This window comes from Neovison vison, chromosome 4, assembly GCF_020171115.1.
Source record: "Neovison vison isolate M4711 chromosome 4, ASM_NN_V1, whole genome shotgun sequence".
NCBI classification, from domain to species: domain Eukaryota; kingdom Metazoa; phylum Chordata; class Mammalia; order Carnivora; family Mustelidae; genus Neogale; species Neogale vison.
This window is the reverse complement of record NC_058094.1, coordinates 34,322,126-34,345,892: the sequence shown is the minus strand read 5'-3', so window position 1 is coordinate 34,345,892 and position 23,767 is coordinate 34,322,126. Positions and strand designations below refer to the sequence as shown.

Below are 23,767 nucleotides of genomic sequence, written 5' to 3'. Positions count from 1 at the left end.
GCAACAAGCATCCTAACAGGGATATGGTGGCGATCATTAGCAGCAATTTGAAAACAAATGCCTGACAACTCGGTTTCTGCCAATGGACCGATCCTTCAGGAACCCAAAGACTGTAGTGAGTCTAGGAAATAATGCAGGCATTATGAGAGAGCCTCAATTTCATTTGAGGAATTAATCAAGAGATAACAAAAGGCCTGTGGTAAAATGACCGACCTGAAAAACTGGCTTCTCAGTGAGAGTTCCCAGGCTTACACAAGACTCTTCAGTAAGTGGGGCCCCAGGAATGCTCACCCCAGGAGGCGGGGAATGGGGGGCAGGGGGGAAGCACATTCCATGGAGATTAGATCCCTGGGGAAGCAGTAAGCAAACGTTATAGGCAAGACACTGAGTGAGCCAGAAATTTGTGGAAACTCCCAGGTCTTTGCCTAAAACTCTCATGAAAATGGTTCCTTTGAGGAACATTCCACTACCTCCCTAAAAAACAGACCTGAGTTCTCTGATTAGCCTTCGCATACTAGAAAAACTACGGTGCAAGAAGAGAGTCGTTAATATCCATAAATGGAACTGGGTGACATGTCCTTTGGACTTGGAGGCTTACTTTCCCTGACGCTTTATCCTAAGCCTGTTGCCCGGAGGTCTCCTATTTCCAAAAGGTACCCAGAGCTAGCAGTAGGTTGCATAAACAAAGCAAGGGCTTTCCTGTTGGCGACAGGAGTGAGGAAATAGTAAGATTATCACTATGAGGAAGACCGTGCGCTGGCAGATACTCTCAGTTGTCTACCTGATAGTGAGTCACTGCGCCGGCCACTTGCCCTTCTTCCCTGCTAATAGAACCCAAATGTTGTTCACGGTCCTCCAAGCAGCCACGTCTTTCGGGGAAGGCCTAGTCTTTTTCTAGCCCCGTGAGGCGAATGTCTCTTGCCAAGTGATTTGTTTTAGGCAACAGGCATGTGCAACAATCCTGGCCAGTAAGACAGGAAGGGAATGTGCCAGAAGGACTCTGGAAAAAATTTTCTCACCCTTGAAAAGGGACACATCACAGGGTCATTTCATGTTTCTGCCTCTGGAAGAATGCTAATATATATTTATTCCTTTATTCATTTCATAAATATTTATTGCCCAGCCTATGTCTTGAAATCTAAAGTCTACCTGTTCTTGAACTGGGAAGGGGTGGCTTTAAAATTATGGGTGAGTTTCAGGAAAATAAATAAAGAAATAAAATAAGATTATAGGTGAGTTTCAAAGGCATATTACAATAAAGTCCTGTACTTAAAAAAATAGAGTGTAAATGTAAGGAAATAAATGGCCCAGAAGAACTAAGGGCTGGTTTTCCGGCTAAGCAGTTCTGAAGGCTCAGCTTGGTGGAGAGGTTGGGGAGAAGGAAATGCACACTGTGGACAAAGGCCTACAGTAAGGAGATAGGAAGAAGAACAGCGCCGGGGTTCCAAGAAAATCAGCAAACTCCAAAGCCCAGGAGGTCCACAAAGAGTCAGACGAGGATACAGTGCCAGGGTCGTGAGCTGAAGAGCAGAACCTAAAGTCAGAGAATCTGGAAGCCCAACATGTGCTTGAACGGGATGAAACTGCTAATCTTATACCAGGGATGTCAGCGCTCTGCCGTGATTTTAATTTCCCCATGGCACAGGCACACATGTGCTCAGGAGTGTGCGTGTGGTCGGAGCAGGACCGGCTCCGGCCCAGCTGGCCGGGCTCCCATCACGTGCACACCACGGTTCTGCTCCCGCTGCCGAACCTCTCTTGGATTTGCTCCTATTTCTCTGACCTCTTCTTTGGGGGCTCTCTTCTGCCCATTCCACAAATCATCTCTTCTCAAAGCGGGGTCCAGAGACCCTTGGAGGAGCTTGAGACATTTTCAGGGAAAACATGACAGTGAAACTATGTTCATAATAATAAGATGTTATTTGTCTTTTCCACTCTCATTCTGTCACGTGTGCACAGTGGAGTTTTCCAGAAACCACGTGATGTGTGATATGGCCACAGATCGAATGCAGACATACAGAGGGGAATCCGGCTGCAGAGGGAGTTGCAAAACATTCAGAATAATGCCGTTCCCCTTGTTAACTTTTTGTTTTAGAAAATACAGCTATTTTTCATTAAAAGGCTATTTATTCTGACATAACTATTATTGCTATTTTAAAATGAATTTTTGAAAGTATTTTTTAGCTTTCTAGTTCCATTTTTTAAAAAAGATTTTATGTATTTATTTGACAGAGAGAGACATAGCTAGAGAGGGAACACAAGCAGGGGGACTGGAAGAGGGAGAAGTCTGATTCCAGGACCTGGGGATTATGACCTGAGCGGAAGGCAGCCGCTAAGGACTGAGCCACCCAGGCGCCCCTCTATTTCAATTTTTAATGCTTGTTAGAAATGCAGAGTCTCGGGGCCCTCACCAGACCTTGTAGACTCAGAAGGTGTGGAGGTGGGGCTCCAGGCGATGCTCGTGATTTACCGAAGCCTGCAAGCCACTGCTCTGACACATCTCGCTGCCACTGTTTCCCCAGAGTGGAAGCACATGCCCAAGGCTTCTGAACGCAAGTGTTAGAGGTTAGAGCTCTGGCTCTGGGTTATGGACCTGTCTTGGCTGGCTAGGGTTACCATAACAAGATATCAAAGGTTGAGGGGCTTAAACAACAGTCATTGATTTTTCCACGCCCCCTGAAGGACGGAAGTCTGAGATCATGGTGTCAGCAGGTTGCATTTCTCTGGAGGGCTTCTCTCCTTGGCTTGCAGATGGCCTTTTTCTGGCTGTGCGCTTGCATGGTCTTTCCTCTGTGCTCCCTGAACAGTTTCTTTGGCTGCACTGACATTCCACTTGGCGGCATCCCAGTCTGTGAACTGTCACCAAAGCTAGAAATCCTGGCAAGGGAGGAGTTTGCCGTGGGCTTCTCACTCTCTCACACCACCCCCTAGGACTGATCAATCACTATCAGTATGCAAGTTTGGCGCCCTGTCACCTCTCACCTGGGCCAGTGGTTATCATCTTTTCTCTTCTGGGAAAAATATATTTGTGTGTCATCACAGCAGGTATGCTCGGCTGCTGTCAGGGCTATGGGTGGGCTGTCCAGACATCACCTCCTCCAGGAAGCCTTCCATGGCAGTGCCTCTTCCTCTTCCCTGCCCCCATCTCAGGCAACCTGTACTTACCCCTACCATGGCATTCACCATCCTGTTCTGCATTCGTATGTTTAGAAATTCGTTTTTAGAAGTCTGCTTTTCTCATCAGACTCGGAGCTCCTTGAGGACAGAAACTGTGCCTTTCTCTGGTTTTTATTCCCAGTGTTTAGCACTAGATCCTGACTCATGGTAGGTGCCCCATAAATGTTAAATGAGGGAATGAATGACTTCCAGGAATATCGGAGCTAACTCAAGTGGCAGAGTCAACCCAAAGGGAAGGAAGGAATTGGCACAGTTGCCCGGTGTGGCAGGGCTGGGTGGAGTCTCTTGGAAATTCAAAGTCCTGAGATAACGTTGAGAAGGAAATGATGTGGAGCTCTGCCTTACAAAGTCTGGGGTCTGCCCCTGACAGCCTCCTCGCTGGCTTTGCCTCCAGGCTCTTGGGAGAGAGTAGGTATCTAATTTCAGTCCCTGAGAGACATTCACTACCTATTAAGCTCAGTTTCAGGGATTTAGATATTGCCAGTTCATAGCCTATTTCTGGAATCATCATCTTCTAGAATCAACCCACTGACATGCAGACTCCTCTCAAGGAGACGCCTCGGGGAGGTACCGCTGCCCATTCCAACAGCACTCCGGCTCCCACCTGCTCACTGCCAAGCCAGCTGGTCTGTTATGATGAAGCAAACATCATCCTCAATGATCTTTTCCACCCGGACGTGTCCCAGAATGCCGAAGAGAAGTTGATACCATCGTTCTGAGCACAGTGGAACAAGGCTCCTCGCCCCCTTTCGTCACAGCCCTTGTCTGCTCCTCGCCACCCTGCTCCAACTTTCCAACTTTTCCGTCTCTGAGAGGATTTCTGAGCTCCCTCCCAAGCACGCTTACTTGCCAAGAAACATAACTGTGCTGTATTTGCCCACGTTCCTCTTCAAACATGTTGCCTGGGTCCCCTGGGTGGCTCCGTCGGTTAAGCGTCTGACTCTTGATTTTGGCTCAAGTCATGATCTCAGGGGCGTGAGATGGAGCCCCCGCGTCAGGCTCCATGGTCAGCGCGGAGTTTGCTTGACATTCTCTTTCTCTCTCTCCCTCTGCCCTTCTGCCCACTCACATGTGTTTTCTCGCTCTCAAATAAATAAATCTTTAAAACAAACATATTGCGTGGCCTTAAGCAACACGCTCTAACAGTGTTCTTAACCACACAGGACAGTGTATGTCTGTCAGCGCTTTTATTTCTTATCGTGGTTATGATATCACTAAGATTACCTTGGTTTTTAGTAGTGAAATACAGAGCAATATATAATTACCCTCAAAGCGGAAATGCACGACTTTGCCTTTGTCTGTGTGCAGGAATATGGGCTGGGAAGGCGTGGTGACTGGGAGATAATCCTAGAATGCAATATACCAACCATACCTTGACATGTCACCAGGCACTAATGATAACCAAGTGGCGGAAGTTCCTGGGGATGTAGTAAGCAGAGGCTGAGGATGTGACCTGGCTCTTAGAAGAATTCTACCTAAATGAAAGTCGGGATAGGTACAAATTTCCTTTCATGCCCAAGGGAGCAATCACCTTAAAAATTGGGGGAACACCAGGACACCTGGGTGGCTCAGTGGGTTAAAGCCTCTGCCTTCTTAGGTCATGATCCCATGGTCCTGGGATTGAGTCCCGCATCGGGCTCTCTGCTCAGCGGGGAGTTTGCTTCCCTTCCTCTCTCTCTGCCTGCCTCTCTGCCTACTTGTGATCTCTGTCAAATAAATAAATAAAATCTTAAAAAAAAAATTGGGGGAACGGGGTCAAAAGGTACCAACTTCCAGCTATAAAATCAGTGAGTCCTAGGGATGTAATGCACAGCATGATGAGATAGTTATAATACTGTATTGCATATTTGAAAGCTTCTTAGAGAGTAGACCTTCAAAGTTGTGATCACAAGAAAAAAAATCGTAACTCTGTGTGACGATGCATATTAACTAGATTCACTGTGGTGATGATTTTGCAATATATAAAGTTCATATCTGACTTTGATTTAGTGCTATATGTTAATATAACCTCAGTAACAAAAAAATGAGGGTCCATGGCAAGGATTCCAGTTAGCTGATGAGATTTCACAACAGAACCATGAGGGGATCAAGCTGTAGGGTATGTCTTATCACCCCTGGTGTGGGAACATGTACAGCTACATGGTGCCACATTTAACTACTGAATTTAAGATCCAAAAGGAAAATCTGCATATGGTTGGGATCAGTGTATGTTTATTTTATTTTTATTTTTTTTTAAAGATTTTATTTATTTATTTGACAGCGAGAGATGGAACACAAACAGGGGGAGTGAGAGAGGGGGAAGCAGGCTTCCTACCCAGCAGGGAGCCCAATACGGGGCTCTATCCCAGGACCCTGGAATCATGACCTGAGCTGAAGGCAGATACTTAACAACTGAGCCACCCAGGCACCTCTCAATGGATGTTTGTAACTGCTTCATGGATAAGTGAGGATTTTCATTCATCCAAGTCATTCAAGTGACTTTCTTCTGTATTGTTTGATTTTTATTTAACAAATGATTAATTCAATTTTCCCTCTTGTCCCCCTGCCCCCGAGACATAGCCACCCTGATCTTTTCCTCAGAAACTAATGCCAAACAGATCTTTCCTGTCTGGCTTTGGTGCAAGGAGCTTGACTAGCTCTCCCAGCTTTGGGACCTCTCTAAATAGCAAAGCATACTTTCTACAGAATCCATAAATAAATGAGGAGGTCAACAGTTCATAAAAATAGGGATCATTCATTTAGCCAAAAGTTAAAGGAAAAGGGGTAACAGGAGGTTTGTGATAATGCTGATAATTTTGTAAGGCTGATGGTTCTGATAACAATGTCAAAGTATCTGATAACATTGTCAAGGGGTTATTTTCAAATCATGGTAAGGAACATGGGAAGGGAATTTGCCTAAACCAGCTTTAACTTAATTCAGATTATTTGCAATTTTCTACATGGGGTGGTTAGCAAATGGTGCAACTGGTAATTCCATGCCATAACAAATAGTGAATTATTCCATTCACTCTTGTTTTTCTTTTGGACAGTTGGTCATTTCTTTGTTTTATAACCAAACCTCTTGATTTTCTCCCTCCTGCCACCTATTAATTCTTATGTTGTCCCAGTCTAGCTCTCTCCACTGGGCACTTCGGAAGGAAGTCAAACTGCACTCAGCTTGCTTTGTTATTTGCTAAAAACTCTGCTAGATGAGGGAAGGGATTAATATTTTGGCTTGTTTTGATTTCCACTCCAGTGACCTGACTTTATAGCAACAAAGCAATAACCAGAAACCACGGTGTAGCTGATGGGATCGGAGAAGTGTGCCAGGAAGCTGGAGACCTGGACGCGTTTTGTAAACCTAAATGTTTTAAGATGAAATTCCAAATATCCTGCTTACTTTGGCTTTCTTTTTTCAGAAAACAGGCGGCTCTTTGTGGCTCGAAAGGGACACACGGGCTGCGAAGAGTCATCTGAAACGCCCAGAGACGTCTTTAATCTTGACCATTCTCAAACACAGATCTCCACGGTGAGCCACTTTCTAAGGAATTCTTACAATGCAGAGTCTGTTCAGAGGATGCTGATTTCAAAGCCTTGGTACACAGGGCACAATGAAAAGAGGCAGAAAGTGCACAGCTCCGAGTAACTTAAGAAAAGGAAGAAAACTCTACAGGAAATGAAAGACTACCCACGTTGAAAGCATATCGCATGCTATGATTCAGAATAAATGAAATAGAACTCTTTGCGGGTCTCACATAGACCACCAGGGCTTGCCTTCAGGCAGAGCAAAGCACGCCCAGCTTCCCGTTGTATAAATGTGCACGAATGAGAAAGGATACGTGAAGAATGTACTTACCATAATCACAGGCAAGGGACTTACCCTTATCTTTTACCAATGATTTGGGTTCTATGACTTTCCATCAACTTTTCTTCTCATAGAACTATAAAAATCCGAACCACTCATGTGCTGGGAAGGGTGCTAGTTACTTACTGTTTATCTGTCCCGGATGTGGGTAGATTAATGGTTTCATACCATTCCAAACAGTCTGGTAATCTCCGTATTTCGGATTGTAACGAAGCCACCAGAATGTTGGATATGAGAGCTGCCTGTGTGTACACATGTAGGCATGAGCCAGTGGAGGGTGGACTTCAGGACCCCCTTCAGAACTGATAGGTGCCCTTTGCCCCCACATCATTCTTCAAGCTTCCTCAGCTCCGCTGTGTATCTCGGGAGGCTGACCTCTGCAGGCTGTTTCCCAGACTCCTGTATCTGGGGGCCTCTAGCTGGGTTGGACCAATCAGAGATTGGAGAGGGGAACAAGGGAATAGCCATGGTATTACTCATCTTCCTTCCCTCGAATCCCTTTTACCGTTCCAGCTTCCAATGGATAAACCCAACAAGATTCCAGCTTTGACCGGTCATCTTAGGACTCTCCAGCTTAAGAGTGGAACGGTTTATGGCCATGGCCAGTTGTAGGATGCTTCACTGTCTTCTGTTGACCTTTAAGACTTCGCAGTCAATTTCCTACCTTCATTCCTACATGTAAATTCTCTTTACATACTCCCAGTGGTTTCTGTTTCCTCACTGGATTCTCAATGATGCGTTAAGTATCCTTTACTGAACCACAGCTTCCTTTAATTTTATATGGAATCCCCAACTCTTATAATAAAAATAGTAATAGCTAATATAGAGAGGACACTCCATAAGTACCAGGGAAAAGGACTTAGTAAGTCCCTACACAGAGGATAGTTACAGCTTTAGCCTCCAGCTTCTCCTGGTAGCAGCTGATGGATCTCCTCTAGTTGAACTTGCCAGCATGGTTTATGTTAGTCTGACTAGACCTTGACCCATACATAGGCTCTTCTACCTTAATTCTTGTAAGTGTCCCTTTGAATCTTTAAAAAATGGTAATTTCAGCCCATTTATTTCTATTTTATTTCAACCATACTCACTTTATGAGTTATTTATATCGCTATCCTTCTTTTCCCCTTTGTTTTTTTTTTTTTCTTTAGAAAATAATAAGAATGGGGGCGCCTGGGTAGCTCAAGAGGTTAATCGTCCAACTCATGATCTCAGCTCAGGTTTTGATCTTGGGATTGTGGGTTCAAGCCCTGTGTTGGGCTCCACGCTGGGCATAGGGTCTAGCAAAGACAAGCTGTCAAATAATTGCTCAAATCCTGTTTATGAAGATAGAGATGCTGCCGAAAGGGAATTTTGACTGGCGAGCTATGATTACGTGATACTTGGAAATGTCCATTATCAAGTGATGCATGGGAGAAGCACTTGGCAAACAAGGGCAACTGAGAGATAGGCGAACGCCTAACAGTTTAAAAGTAGAGGACTTCCCATGCTTGCTTTCCTGCAAGGGAAATGCAGAATTCCGTGGACTGACTCCTACTACTAGTGTGATTACAATATTTTTATTGACCATCTTGATCTTCCTGCCATCTTCCAGAACTTTTTACATTATAAAACATCCCTTTTTACGCTATAAGGAAACAAGTGATGATAATCAAAAGCTCCGAGCTAAATCCCATTGATGCATGGGGTAGACAGATTTCTAAGACAGCTCCCTAAGATTTCTGCCCTGTGGTGAATAATCCCTTCCCCTTTAGTATGAGCAAAACTGTGAAGTTGTTGGATGTCACCACCATGATAATGTTGTACTATATGACAGAAGGGATTTTGCAGGTGTAATGAGTTTCCCTAATCAGTTGACATTGACTTATCCTGGATGGGCCTGACTTAAACTTAAAAGGAACTACACCCTTCCCGCCACAGATTCAAAGGGTTACTGGGTGGACCTATGGAAGGGGCCACAAGAGAGTGGCCTCTGGTAGCTGTGAATGGTCCCCAGACAGTAGGCAGCCAAAAAGCAGGGGTCTTAGTCCTATAAACCACAAGGAAATGAATTCTGTCACATCCTAGGGAGGACTAGAAGTGCATCTTTCCCTAGTCAGGCTTCCTGATGAGGACTCGCCTGGCTGACTCCTTGAGTTCAGTTTCTTGTAACACTATTCTGAGCTGGACTCCTGACCCACAAAACTGGCAGGTAATAAATTTGTGTTGTGTTACGTCATTAAGTTTGTGGCAATTTGTTACACAGTAATAGAAAAATGATACAGTCTGTGGATCGTGTGCACAGATTCCATTGGCAATCACAGCAAAATACATCATAGCCACAATAAGAAATATATCAAGAAAATCCTAAAATTTTATTGATGCATAAAAGAGGGTTTGGAAAACTGGGGAGATATATTGTGCCCCTAACGGGAAGACCAAACGTTTTAAAGATGTCAACCTTAAAGTAGTTTTTATGACAGATAAGAAGTACATGAATAGTCCAATAGAAGAAGAAGTAAAATACCTGAACAGAAAATACACAGAACATTTGGAAATCTTTGAGAAAGGTCACTCTGGAAATAACATCTGAGACACTAAACTAGTCCATAATCTCTAACTGGAACTAAAATCTATAATGTTAGAATGGACTTCAGTTTTAGAACAAGAAAACTCAACAGGACTGAAATAGTAAATTCTAGAGGTGGTGGGAAAAAAATGACTTTGCAAACACAGAGAGGTATATAGAAGTAAGCACAGAGACAGAGAAGTTCATCAAACCCACAGTGGGAATAGATCTGTGGTCATTTTAGGACCCGAGAGACGAGGTATGAGTAAGGCACTTATACATTATTACAGATTACCTTTGAAATATAGATAATGATATCTGGTTAATATATCTTACAGTGTAATTTGATTAGTTATGTGAATGTGGGTTTTTTTTTTAAGATTTTATTTATTTATTTGACAGAAAGCTATCACAAGTAGGCAGAGAGGCAGGCAGAGAGAGAGGAGGAGCAGGCTCCCCGCTGAGCAGAGAGCCCAATGCGGGACTCAATCCCAGGACCCTGGGATCATGACCTGAGCCGAAGGCAGAGGCTTAACCCACTGAGCCACCCAGGCGCCCTGTGAATGTGTAGTTTTAAAATGTATTGATGCTAGGGAGTCAGATGGTAGCTGCACAGCATAACAAGTAGAGTTCTTCAATCATTCTCTTGTACACCTGAAATTAACGCAACATTGTGTGTCAAATATACTTCAGCTTAAAAAGTTTTTTTTTGTTGTTGTTGTTGTTTTATGGCTAAAGAAATGGGGAAAAAAAAAAGCATGGATGTTCATATAGGATTAGCTGTTTGCTGAAACTCTAATCTGGACCCCAAATTTACACGGAGAAGGACCATTCAAAGTCCCTGGGTGGTAACAGCGTCAGGAGTTGTGCTTGGATACTCTCTGGGGGTTGTCCTCCCCTCCTCTCCAGCCTGTAGATTGCTGCCACCGCAGTGCTTTGGCACATAAAGGCACGGGCTGGGACCTTGTTCTGCTTTACACAGGGCTGCTTCATGGATGAGTGACCTGTGTAGCTATGCTTAAAAGAATTTCATGCTTGGTGTATAGTTCTGTTAATACTATCCTGAAATTCTTAATTTTTTTTTTTAACAAAGGGCCCTGCATTTTCATTTTGCACGGAGCCCTGCAAATTAGGTGACCCATCCTGGCTTTAGAACCCATTGGATTTTTGCTGCTTCTGACAAATAGGGATGAAATTTACTTATAGTTAGGTAGTGACTGGGGAGGGAGCATTCCTCCAAATGCTCTGGCATGCTCCCCTGCCAGACTGTTCCTCTTCTCTAATATCCATCAGTTGGGTCTACTATAACTTCCAGGAAACTGGATGGGTCTCTAAAGAGAACCTTGGTGTTGCTTAACCTCTCTGAACCTCAGTTTCCTCATCTGTGAACAGGGCAAATAGAGGAGGTATTAACCCCCATAGGATTGCCCAGAAGACAGAGAGGATGTATAAAAGACTTTGTGTGGGGGACACCTGGGTCAATCAGTGGGTTAAAGCCTCTGCCTTCAGCTCAGGTCATGATCTCAGGGTCCTGGGATGGAGCCCCCGCACCCGACTCTCTGCTCAGCAGGGAACCTGCTTCTCCTCCTCTCTCTGCCTACTTGTAATCTCTGTCTGTCAAAAAAAAAGAAAAAAGAAAAAGACTTTATGTGGTTCCCGGTGCTTAGTGAGTGTTAGTGCTTAGGAAACATCAGTTCTTTAAAAAATTTGAATGTATTTTTTAAAATTTTTTATTTTTTATTAACATAGATTGTATTATTACCCCAGGGGTACAGGTCTGTGAATCGCCAGGTTTACACACTTCACAGCACTCACCATACCTTCCCCAAAGTCCATAACCCCACCACCCTCTCCCTTCCCCTGCAACCCTCAGTTTGTTTTGTGAGATTAAGAGTCTCTTATGATTTCTCTCCCCTCCCAATCCCATCTTGTTTCATTTTTTTCCTTCCCTACAAAAATTTTTAATGTATTCAACAAAAATATTTATTTAAGTATAATTAACATACAATGTTACATTAGTTATGGCTTCGACAACTCTGTATGTTACTCAGTGCTCACAGGAAGTGTAATCACTATCCGTCACCATACAAAGTTATTACAATAGTATCCACTACATTTCCTATGCTGTACTTTCCACCTCCTTGATTTATTTCATAACCCGAAGTTTGCATCTCCTAATCCCCTTTACCTATTTCACCCATCTCCCCCTACCTCCCCTTCGGCAACCACCAGTTTGTTCTGTGTATCTGCGAGTCTGCTCTTTGGTTTATGGAACATCGGTTCTTATCATTTGGGTCACGGGCCCCTAGGAGAATCCTATGATACCTATGGTTCCTCCCTTAACCCTGCTGCGCCCCCAAATGCCATCTCGGAAAAATAGCTTGCCTGGAGGCGGTTCCTGGACGCCAGCAAAGGCACGTGCCTCTCGGTGTTCATTTAGGCGGTGCTAGCTCCACTCCCGCCGCGAAGCCTCCACCTGCGGCCTCCCCCCGCCGCCACCCCGCCCCTCCCCCTGCCTCCGCACGCGGCTTCTCCGCAAGGGTCCCGGCGGCGGCGCCGGAGGGGGCGGGCCCGGCTGTCCGCCCGCCCAGTGTCGGGCTCGGGGTGGGGGTTCCCGCCTATTACTGGATGGAAACTCTGGCGTCCAGAGGGGCGGGAGGGAGAGAGGGAGGGAGAGAGGGAGGGAGGCTAGCGGGTGAAAGGGGCATTGATGCAGCCCACGGCGGCCTCGGAGCGCGGCGGGGCCAGACTCTGGTCACGTCCGGGCTCCGCGCCTCCTCCTGCTCCTGCTCCTGCTCCGCGCGCCCCGGGGCCGCCGCGCGCCATGCGCCCCCACGGCCCCGCCGCCGCCTCCGCGCAGCGGTTCCTCGGGCTCCTGTTGCTTTTGCTGCTGCAGCTGCGGGAGCCGTCGAGCGCCTCCGAGCTCCCGAAAGGGAAGCAAAAGGCGCTGCTGCGGCAGAGGGAGGTGGTGGACCTGGTGAGTCCGGCGGCGGGGACAGAGCCGCGGGCCACGCGGGGAGGACGCGGTCGGGCTGGGGGTGAGGGGTGGTCTGTACGGCTGCGCCCGTGGTCGTGCGTGCGCCTGGCTGTCCCGCTTTGTCTGAGTCCACGTGTAAGGCAGGACCGGGGCGAGGCGAGTGGTGGGGACGTGGAGAACCAAATGGTGGAGCGGAGATGCGACGTGGGTCGGGTGGGACGCCCCAGAATACAGGGAGTGGCCCAATAATTTCTGGCCTCTGAGAGCCGTCGTCCCCCCTCCCCGCCCCGCCCCCAACACCCTGGGAAGACTGAGTGGGTTAGGGCGGCAATGAGAGAAGAATAAGGAGCTCCAGTAGGTTAGAAGGTGGGCCTGGGAGCTGTCTAGGAGACCCTGGAGCTGATCCCCTGGGTGGGCCTGGGCCAGAGCCCTGAGATGTGTCCTCTGTTGGGGCTGGTGGCCACGTCTGCCTGCAGGAGAGAATAACAACCCTCACAGAGCATCTGTCCAACTCTTTGTAACTTGAACCCTCTGAGTCATGTTGGGTCATCTTCCTAGGGAGTGTGGACTGCAATTTACTTTGTTGGACGACCACAGCCCAGGACAGGAATGGTTCACAGGGATTAAGGCCAGAAGGGGAAAATGAAAAGACCCTGCACTAACCCTCCCAGGACCCATTTCACTGTTCTGTTTATAGACAGATGGACAGTCCATCCTTCCAGAGTCCCTGGGTCCTCAGCCTGTGGCCACCCAGCAGGAGGATCACAGTGGAGCTAAGAGATAAGGCAGTTCTCCGAAGAGCAGATGAATACCCCAAGTGCTTTCTGAGGGTTAATCTATGGGAAGGTCTGTTTGCTTAAAGCTCCTTCCCTCCAAAATCAACAAACCCAGTGGAGGGCAGAGCAGTCCTCTGTTCTGTGTCAAGAGCTGTCCTTTCACAACTACCATATTCCTTGGTTGCAGACAAATATCACTTACAAGCATTGCAGACAAATATCACTTACAAGCATTGCAGGACCTAAGGGGACAGGGACATTGTTTTGATTAAAAAAAAAAAAAAAGTTTCGAGTTTGTTAAGCTCCATTAGAAACTGAGCTAATAAACCAAACTCCCTGGCAGCTAGTTCTATGCCAGATTCAAAAGCTCTGGAAAAAAATTCCTGCCATTGCACACTGCACATTTTGGTGATGTGCTATGTAATTTTGCCCCACAAAGCAGACAATGTGTTCAGGGCTACAGTTCTATTTTAAGTGTCCAAATTGTCTAAAACTGTACCAAATGGCTGGGGTTCATGTGCAGTTTGCATTTTATGGATTCATAATTATGATACACAAAATACCCCTTTTCTCCATAAAGCTAGCAATTTTTTCTTTTCCTCCACGGATTTGCAGTACCTGTGGTTTCCCACAACTCTCGCCCAGCTTGGAAAAGCTTATTGTACAGCCAAGCTCAGGTGCATCCTGTAGACTGGATTTGGTTTTGCTGGAGAGGAAAAAAAAATGTTCATGTGGTCGTTGAGAAGGTTTCAACAGATGATATAAAGCAACTTCTTTGTACAGGAGCTTTCAAAGCGTTCCTTTCAAGCTTCCAGCACGCTCTGCCCCCTGGTGGCCAGTGGAAGAAACAGGGGTTCAGTCTACAGACATTCGTAGAACACCCCACCTAGTACTAAGCCTGTGCTAAGTTAGCATTTTAATTTTAATTTTTTAAATATTTTATTAATTTATTTGACAGAGAGAGTGAGATCACACATAGGCAGAGAGAGAGGGAGAAGCAGGCTTCCTGCTGAGCAGAGAGCCTGATGCGGGGCTCAATCACAGGACCCGATCCCAGGACCCGGAGATCATGACCTAAGCCAAAGGCAGAGGCTTAACCCACTGAGCCACCCAGGCGCCCCAAGGTTAGCATTTTTAAAGTGAAAGAAGACAGATGTAATATGCGTGGAACCAAATTCAGTAAAATTATGTGGTCATTGAAATGCAATTTTTAGATAAAAACCTGAATAAACATTCTCAACCTTGGCACTACTGACATTTGGGGCTAGATAATTCTTTGTTGTGGAGACTGTCCTGCACATTGTATGAGGTTTAGCAGCACCTGTGGTCCCTATCCACATTAGATGCCAGTAATACCCTCCCCTCCCAAGTTGTGACAACCAAAAATGCTACCAGATATTTGCTAAGTACACCCTGGGGGACAAAATCGTCCGTGATTGAGAACTAGTGATATACAGAAAAATAAAACTTTGTGTATCATCTTGTCTCAGGGGGAATAATAATGAAAAAAAAAATCAGACGTTTTGTTGTTTCTCCCTTCCCACTTGAAAGCTATGTCTAAACATGTATCTGCTAGAAAAAGCGAGTGAGATTACTAAAATGAAAAGTAAACTAGAATAAACCAAACTGCTTTAGCATATTTTCTACTTTAATTTGTCTTCAAATTTTGTTAAATACATTTGCAATTTTGTTAAATACTTTTCTTACTATTTCTTTGGCAATAAATAAATAAATAGTGCCTTTTTTACACCAGGAAAATGGTAGTGGCCAAAGTCATGACAAAAATCATTTATCAAAACACAAATGAAATTGGTGATGTAACAAGAAATTGATTGGGAAACCTTATATATATGGGCATCCTTCCCAGGCACCAGCATCACTGGATTTTATAATATGACCATGTCTAAGTCCAGAAGTAATTTTCATATATAAGGAATCTTGGATTTTTTTTTTTTTTTTTTTTGGTTCTCATTGGACAGTATCATTATACAGAATGATAGTACAAGTTACACCAATAGGGGAATGTTAAAGTAAAAACTTAAGTCGATTGCATTTGGGGTTGGACCCATTCCAGAATAGACAAGGGAATTAGAGATAAAATGTTACCTTTACTAGTTACTCCACTGTATTGGTGTGTGTGGCTTCTGTGTGGGTGTGCTGGCCCACAGGTTTCCTAATGCTGTCTTTTCCTGGGTCTAGATGCTGGTAAGCTCCACCCAAGGGAGTAGACACACTTGCCCAGGGTCACAGCCTCACATGGTCTTGGGAGAATAGTAAGAATCATCATGGCCGACATGCGCAGTGTTCACTGTGTGCCCTGCGCTGCTCTAAGCACAGTTTCATGTAAGATCTCACTTAAATCTTGCATGAACCCTACCACGTAAGAATCTTCATCATTTTCCCTCTTTTACAGGTAAGGGAACAGGCTCTGAAATGTTGAGCAAGTTGCCTTATCTCACATAGCTAATAAACAAATTAAAATACAGGGAATCTATGCTCTTAATTTCTGCTTGATACTCCTGCTGCCTGCCCACCAAGACCAGAGAGAATCCGGGCACTTAAGAGGTTTGACAGATTATTGCCCCCTGTTGAAAGCCAGTGGTCACCTGTGACCAGGCCGTTAGCTCCTGAGGAGAAGCGAGGTTGGAGGCCAGAAGTTTTAGTCTAATGACACTTCCTTCACATAAAAATAGAAAGAAGCAAGAGATGTGCAATCCAATTCAATTCAAAGACATTGCTGGTGTAAGAGAATTCGTAGCTAAAATTTTTTTGATAAATATATCCCTAGGACTATGTCTTAAGGAAATAATTCAAAAGACATCGCTATATGGGTGAAGATTTTCATTACAATAATATTAATGATAGAAAAAATAGAAATAACCTAAGCATCTCCAAATAGTGTGATGTTTGCATAAAATGTTTAAAATTATCATTATGATACTCTACAGTCCTTTACAACATACAAGGTTAGAAGAAAAAAGCTGTATATCTAATTATGTTCACCCTGGTATACAGCAATTTAAAAAAAATTATGTATGCTTTTAATAAGCAGTAGGAAAAAAGCAGGCAAATGAAAACATTTTGTCTTCTTTGATTTCTGTGTGTGTGTGTGTGTGTGTGTGAGCAGTCTGTGCAATGGAAAGAAATCTCAGTATTTTAGAAATAACTTTAAAATCAATTCTCGATAAAAACTCATCTAGATGGGTCGCCTGGGTGGCTCAGTGGGTTAAGCCGCTGCCTTCGGCTCAGGTCATGATCTCGGGGTCCTGGGATCGAGTCCTGCATCCTGCTTCCCTTCCTCTCTCTGCCTGCCTCTCTGCCTACTTGTGATCTCTCTCTGTCAAATAAATAAATAAAATCTTAAAAAAAAAAAAAAACTCATCTAGAACATGAGCAAGTGGTATGAAGGGCTTCTTGACTCCAAGGGCTCCAAATAAATGCAAGTCTAGGGGTCCCGGGGTGGCTCACTTGTTTAAGCGACCAACTCTTAGTTTCAGCTCCTGTCATGATCTCAGGGTTCTGGGATTGAGCCCCCCCTCCCCATTGAACCCCCAGTGTAGTCCCCAGTTGAGCCTGAGCGGAGTCATGTGTTAGGCTCCATGATCAGCAGGGAGTCTGCTGGTCTCCCTCTCTCTCTGCCCTTCCCCCTGCTGTCTCTCTCTCCCCCTAAAATAAATAAAACAAATCTTTAAAAAAATGCAGTTCTAATCATCAAGTCTTTGAATCTTGAGCGGTGAGGGGTTTTCCCCTTTTCCTTTGTCTGTTGTAGTATAATGGAATGTGCTTACAAGGACCAGCAGGGGTGCCTGGGCGAGATGGAAACCCTGGGGCCAATGGCATTCCTGGTACCCCTGGGATCCCAGGTCGGGATGGATTCAAAGGAGAAAAAGGCGAATGCTTGAGGGAAAGCTTTGAGGAGTCCTGGACACCGAACTACAAACAGTGTTCATGGAGTTCACTCAATTATGGCATAGATCTTGGGAAAATTGCGGTAAGTAAAGTCTGAATTATTTTAAAGTTGAAGAAAAGCCTTTGAGTTTTCTCAGTTGAGTATGAATTGAAGATTTTATTTTATTTTTGCTGAAAGACTTTTTACAAAATTAAGGAGTAGGGACCCTGTAGCTAAGTTAGAATTAATGAATAAAAAAGGTAACATTTCAGAGTTCATTTTATAAAGGTATTTCTAAGATAAATCACCATGTTATTTTAACCCTAATAATATCTAAAAGAACTTACTCCTTTTTTAAAAATGCAAACAAAAAAGGAGAGCATAAGTATCTGTATGGGGCAGTAAGCAACTTTCCAGTCTTGTTTAAAGGTGAACTTAACTTTGAATTAGTGTAAGAAATTCTGCTGTGGTCCCAGGCATAAGGGTGGGAAGAAATTTCCAAGAAACTAACCATGGGATAGGAATTACCTCCAAGTGGAAAGTCTGTTGGTATTTGTCATTCTGGGTAGCCCATGTGGCTTAAAATTGCTAAGCTTAAGAAAAGTGGAATGGTCCAGACATGTCCTACAGTGAGCATTTAAAATTTTTCTGCAACATTTTGATTAATGATTCAGTCACTTTAATTAGTGTTTGCTTTGAAAGCAACTGGCAAGGTGACTGGGATGACACAGAACTGAAGAAGCTGGGGCTATTCCTAAGCCTCTTTCTTCTTTTGTTGGACGTTGTAGATGGTTCCGTGTATATATTATTATTATTATTATTCAGCATTACATTATTCCTTGGTATTAACCACTCCTACCACCAGGCAAATGCAAGTAGAAGAGATTTTACTTTCACAAAACTCTGAGATGCTCCTCATGCTCTTTACAGTCTGCTTGATAATCTATGAAATTGTGTGAGACTGCCCTGATTTGATTTTTTTGTGTACTAGTATTACTGCAGGCTTTGTTTTCCTATGTGACTTCTTCACAAGCATTTTGTTAAAATGTGTCAAAATGTTACCTGCTTCTTTAAACACCTGACATTGACAGACTGGTTACTTAATTATAGTTCTTCAGAAGTTGCTGAGTTCTCTCTAAAATGACTCTGAATTATTAATATGTTTTTAAGTTTCTTTTAGAAGCGATCAGAATGAGTTTCGGTGCTTTCCGAAGGTAAAAGATAGTAGTAGACCTTGAGCCGGTAGAGAGATTAATTTTGCAAAGAGCCATTAGAGAAAAAAAAAAAACCCAGGGTCTTCTAATTATGTCATTATAGGTAAAGACTAAAACATCCACCTATGCTTTATCCCTGATACTTTTTTGCTATTGGTTGAAAAGAGACCGGTCAAGAATAAATATATAGTCTAGAATGTAAGGACCCTGAAGGCAGATTCTGATTCATTTACTGTGGTAACTGTAAAGTCCAGCACGTAGGACCCAGGAAATAGTTTTGGAGTGGAAAAAGAAAAGTAGATATGTAGACCAGTTTGGCTTAAAATACTGAAGACCAGCTGTTTTGAGTAAAACTAAAAGGTATCTTCAGTGGCGTGAAGAATTCTAAGAATGCCATAATTTGATTTTCTTAGAGTTCCTAACATCGGAGTCTCTTCTCTCTCTCCTTCTGTAAAAGTTAAGCTTTTTAAAATGTAGTTCAAGGAAAAGGAAAAGTGGAGTAACAGTCACACTACAACTTGAAAGCATCTTGTAAATGGAAATTGAAAGCGCTAATTACACCCTATTTCTGTGTTTATGATAGGAGTGTACATTTACAAAAATGCGCTCAAACAGCGCTCTTAGAGTTTTGTTCAGTGGCTCCCTTCGGTTAAAATGCAGAAGTGCGTGCTGTCAGCGTTGGTATTTCACGTTCAATGGAGCTGAATGTTCTGGACCTCTTCCCATCGAAGCCATCATTTATTTGGACCAAGGAAGCCCTGAACTCAATTCCACAATTAATATTCATCGTACTTCTTCTGGTACGTAGAATAGCGACTGCAGGGTGTGCCTGACGTCTTTAGAGACGGAAGACTGATTTGGAACCCGCTCTCATGTTAGCTCACCAGCCTGTGATAAAGAGACCGATAGCAAGTTTTTTTTTTTAACATTTTATTTATTTATTTGACAGAGAGAGATCACAAGTAGGCAGAGAGGCAGGCAGAGAGAGAGGAGGAAGCAGGCTCTCCTCGGAGCAGAGAACCCGATGTCGGGCTTGATCCCAGGACCCTGGGATCATGACCTGAGCCGAAGGCAGACACTTAACGACTGAGCCACCCAGGTGCCCCCCGATAGCAAGTTTTCAGCACCTAACTCTTCATCCCGGTTGCATTTCAGAATTCCCTGAAATAGATCTTTAAAAAAAATACGCAGATGCCTACGTCCTGTCTCTGACCAACTGTGTCAGAATCTCTGGGTCTAAGACTGTATTTTATTAAAAGACCCCCAAAGTTGAAAATCACTGAATTAGATGAAATGGTAGAACAGCCCATAATGCCACAGAGCAGTGGTTTCCAACCCTGGCTACATAAGAGGTTCAACGAGGGCACTTAAATCCCCACACCTGGGTCCCGCCCTTCTAAGGAATCTGACTTCATGGGGCTAGATGCAGCCATGGTACTGGAATTTCTAATGCTCAACCCGGCTTGAGGTCCACTTGGTAAGGTGATCATTTCTCTGCCTCGTCCTTTAAAAGGATAGATATTGTCTGTTGAATTTGTAAAAGAGAACATTTCTATAGTGCATTCTTTGTTTCTGCCTAATGTAAGAGAAAGGACAATCATTTAAACCAGTGGTCATTAAGCTATAAGAAAAAAAACATTATTAGTTCTATTTGATTTTAAGGTTCGTTAAAGAAAGTTTGGAAGATACCAAGAAATAGAGGGGGGAGGGGGTTTCTGTTAATGTCATCACTCAGACACACACCACTGTATTTGGCTGCCAGCCATTTTGGTTTCTTGAGTTGCAATGGGATAGCACACCATGATGGTCCACGCTGGGAGAATCACAAGATGTATATATCACTGGCTTCATTCCCCTCATGTCTTCCAGGGATGTCTCACTAACCTTGTACGTAGCAATGACAGAGGGAAGAGAAGAGGTCCCTCCCTATTAATCAGAAGCAGTTCTATTTCAGCATGCTTTGGGGACCCAAGTCAGATACTAAACCCAAAAATTAACATAGCACATTTATTCCTAAGAAATCATGGCCATCCCTTCTGTATTCTTCCTCAAATCCCCACACTATCCTTGAGATATAAAGAAGATATTTGAACCCCCCTCTCTTGGCACATAGAAAAGGTCCAGGGAAATAAAGTGTGTTAGGCAGGACAGTATAATCAGTGTCCCAGCAAGCAGAAACCAGCTCCTTGCCTGCCCTCTTATCTCCCCAGCCCTCTCTGTGATCGAGTTAAAAAGTTTCATCACCAAATCCTTAGATACTTGTGCTGGAAAGGATATGTTTTCCATCTGAGAAGCAGTCCCTGCAATAAGAAAAACCTAGATAGAAAATCAGAATTTGATTAGGAAGTGATATATGTTTAGTATATATACATAGTATATATATGATATATACAGACATAGTATATGTATATAACTAAACATTATATACTACATAGTAGGTACGGGATATGTGTAGTTGAGATAAGCAACTAACTTTCTATTGTATTACCTTCAAGGTGTTTGTGTTAATATCTTGCTATAATTTAAGCCTTTAGGCTCAGGAACTGTGACCTATACATGCATATATTTTATTTAACATAGCAGCTCCTAACCACGGTGTGGATATTATTTGATGTGATCACTTAGGGGGAATGTCAGAAGTAATTTGGTATTTATAACAGTTTTTGTATTAAGATGGTAGAAGGTGGGGCGCCTGGGTGGCTCAGTGGGTTGAAGCCTCTGCCTTCCGCTCGGGTCATGATCCCGGGGTCCTGGGATCGAGCCCCACATCGGGCTCTCTGCTCCGCGGGGAGCCTGCTTCCTCCCCTCTCTCTCTCTGCCTGCCTCTCTGCCTACTTGTGGTTTCTCTCTCTCAAATAAATAAAATCTTTAAAAAAAAAAAAAAGATGGTAGAAGGTTACCTCCATAATGAAATCACTTTTTCTTGTGCACAGATACTCTTTCCTGAGAGAAAGGAGATACACTACACTTAGTACATCAAGGATGACTTAAAGCCTTGGATATGCCCATGGGAGTTTTAAATGTCACCTTGTTACCTGGGGCTAGAAAGGGAACAGGTCTAGAACCCCCTAATCCAACATATTTCGGGTGCTTATTAAGTTGCAATACTACCTTATCCCAGTAAATATGCTTATTCATTCAAAAAACATTATTTCACAGGTTCAAAACCTTGAAGTGACCAATTGACCCTCCTCATGTGAGACTAGGGGTAGACTCAAATTTGTCTTACGTCCTGTACGTGTGGTGAACAAGTTTCTAGGCCATGGGTGTGCTGAACTTGGGAGAACATGAGTATTTCTGGACATTTTCACCCAGTGTGGCCCTAGATTAAGCGGGACTATGATCATACTGCTTTGTTCTCCCAGCTTTGAAAGGGCCCCGAACTACAGTCAAATCCCTGGATTCTGAGGGACTTACCTTAGATTCATTGGCGTGTGAGCTCCAGGAGGAAGATCGCTTCAGACCTACATCCCTGAGGCTCAGTTGGAACGTAGTAACCTACCAAATGGGAAACCTGACCGTTACATGATGACATCCCTCACTACTTCTACGTCAGAACTCATTTTCTGAAACAATCTGGCAACCTTGGGTTCCTTTTCCTCCTTACACAGACACATATCTTTTTGTTTCTTAAAATGACCATTGAGGGATTTTTTTTTAAAAAAATATAGAAGGACCGCAGTAAGATGGAATGCAAGTTGTACATTAGAATGTGGACCAGAGACCCTGAGAAAAGTTGTATATTAATAAAGCATAAGAACACTGGGGAAAAGCAGGGTGTTTGGTTTGTTCACTGTGAGGAAATTCCACGTAAAATGGGATTTCTAGATTGAAGGGCTGGTATAATGATTATGCTAGAATTTCTTTTAATGTTACAAAAGTCCTTCTTTTGTATTTTGTATTTTATATTTTGTATTTACAAGTGTATAGGTAAGTATTGGAAAAGGCTTACATATCAAAAAGACCTGCATATCAAATAAAATTTCATGGTGTTTTTTTTTTTAAGATTTTATTTATTTAAAAAAATATTTTATTTATTTATTCGACAGAGAGAGATCATAAGCAGCCAGAGAGGCAGGCAGAGAGAGAGGGGGAAGCAGGCTCCCTGCTGAGCAGAGAGCCCAATGCGGGGCTTGATCCCAGATCCCTGGGATCATGACCCAAGCCAAAGGCAGAGGCTTAACTCACTGAGCCATCCAGGGGCCCCCAAAAGTCATGGCTTTCAAAAGTGTGGGCTTCTTCCGTTTAAGGCAGTTAAAGAAACTGCCTTTATTTTTTGTTTCTAGTCACCTGAACAGTAACTTCCGGTAACTAAATAGATTCTGGTTTTATGGCTAAAACCTGTGAGAAAACTGCCTGTTCAGCTTATATCATCGGATGGATAGGTATACATTTTTAAAAAAAAATACTTATGTGGTAAGAAGGAGAGAACTTATCTTCATGAAGTCCTTATTAAGTGTTAGAATTTTTAATTCACTGTGCGTTCAATAGATTTGTTAGCTACCTTGCTAGGGTAATAACATTTAGATGAAGATTTTTGCTTTTTGTTCTAAAGAAGGGTGTAACTTTCCTCTCTGTTCTGCAGTGGAAGGGCTCTGTGAAGGAATCGGAGCTGGACTAGTGGATGTTGCCATCTGGGTCGGGACCTGTTCAGATTACCCGAAAGGGGACGCCTCCACCGGATGGAATTCAGTATCTCGCATCATTATTGAAGAACTGCCCAAATAAATCCTCTAATTTTCATTCCCTACCTCTTTTTTAATTAAAACTTTAAAGGGTTTATTTTAGTGGCATTTTTATATCATTTTTTGTATACGTCTGAAGAAGAAACGAAGATAAATGTGTCTCAGACCAAAGTGTAATCTCACACTGTTTGGAAAATCCAGTATTATTCATTTTCCTTCCATCAGAAATGGTTTCAGGATTTTGTAGTTGATTAGAATACCTTCTTCATAGTCCCCATTCCCTGAACCTGTAATTTGGAATGTCATTGTGGTCTTTAACTTTTCCTGTTCTCTTAGGATAGCGTTTTTTGAAACAGGAAGGCTACCATATCAGTCTTTGTACAAGTTGTAAATGTTGAGAACTATTTTATATCTGTGAAATAAAACTTATTTCAAACAACTTCAATATGTTAACCTAATTGCCACTAAAATTAACATTCTTATTACTTTCTTTCTGAAAAGTTGGGGTCATTTAATGATCATATGTAAAATTTTAGTGCATGTATAGTACTGTTCCATATTTTGAAGAATATCAAGAAAAAAGGGATATTTACATGTCAAGAAATACATTAGCACTTTAGGAATTTTATCTTTAACAAAGAATAAAAAGGTGTTATTTTT

The 23,767-nt window shown here is 43.3% G+C and overlaps 1 protein-coding gene across 1 annotated transcript; it reads left to right on the top strand.

Moving 5' to 3' along the window:
• The first annotated feature begins 12,308 nt into the window (after positions 1-12,308).
• On the top strand, positions 12,309-23,546 carry CTHRC1 (collagen triple helix repeat containing 1). The gene is made up of 4 exons (XM_044247095.1): positions 12,309-12,543; positions 17,089-17,310; positions 19,006-19,222; positions 23,008-23,546. Exons 1-4 carry the CDS (start codon positions 12,391-12,393, stop codon positions 23,148-23,150), a joined length of 735 nt encoding a protein of 244 aa, XP_044103030.1. The 5' UTR covers positions 12,309-12,390; the 3' UTR covers positions 23,151-23,546.
• Positions 23,547-23,767: the final 221 nt, after the last annotated feature.

Excerpts from the sequence above, each read along its gene's own strand:
- CTHRC1 (XM_044247095.1), top strand. The coding sequence starts at position 12,391 with ATGCGCCCCCACGGCCCCGCCGCCGCCTCCGCGCAGCGGTTCCTCGGG. Across the intron at positions 12,544-17,088 it reads AGAGGGAGGTGGTGGACCTG|TATAATGGAATGTGCTTACA; the intron begins GTGAGTCCGGCG and ends TGTCTGTTGTAG. Across the intron at positions 17,311-19,005 it reads TAGATCTTGGGAAAATTGCG|GAGTGTACATTTACAAAAAT; the intron begins GTAAGTAAAGTC and ends TGTTTATGATAG.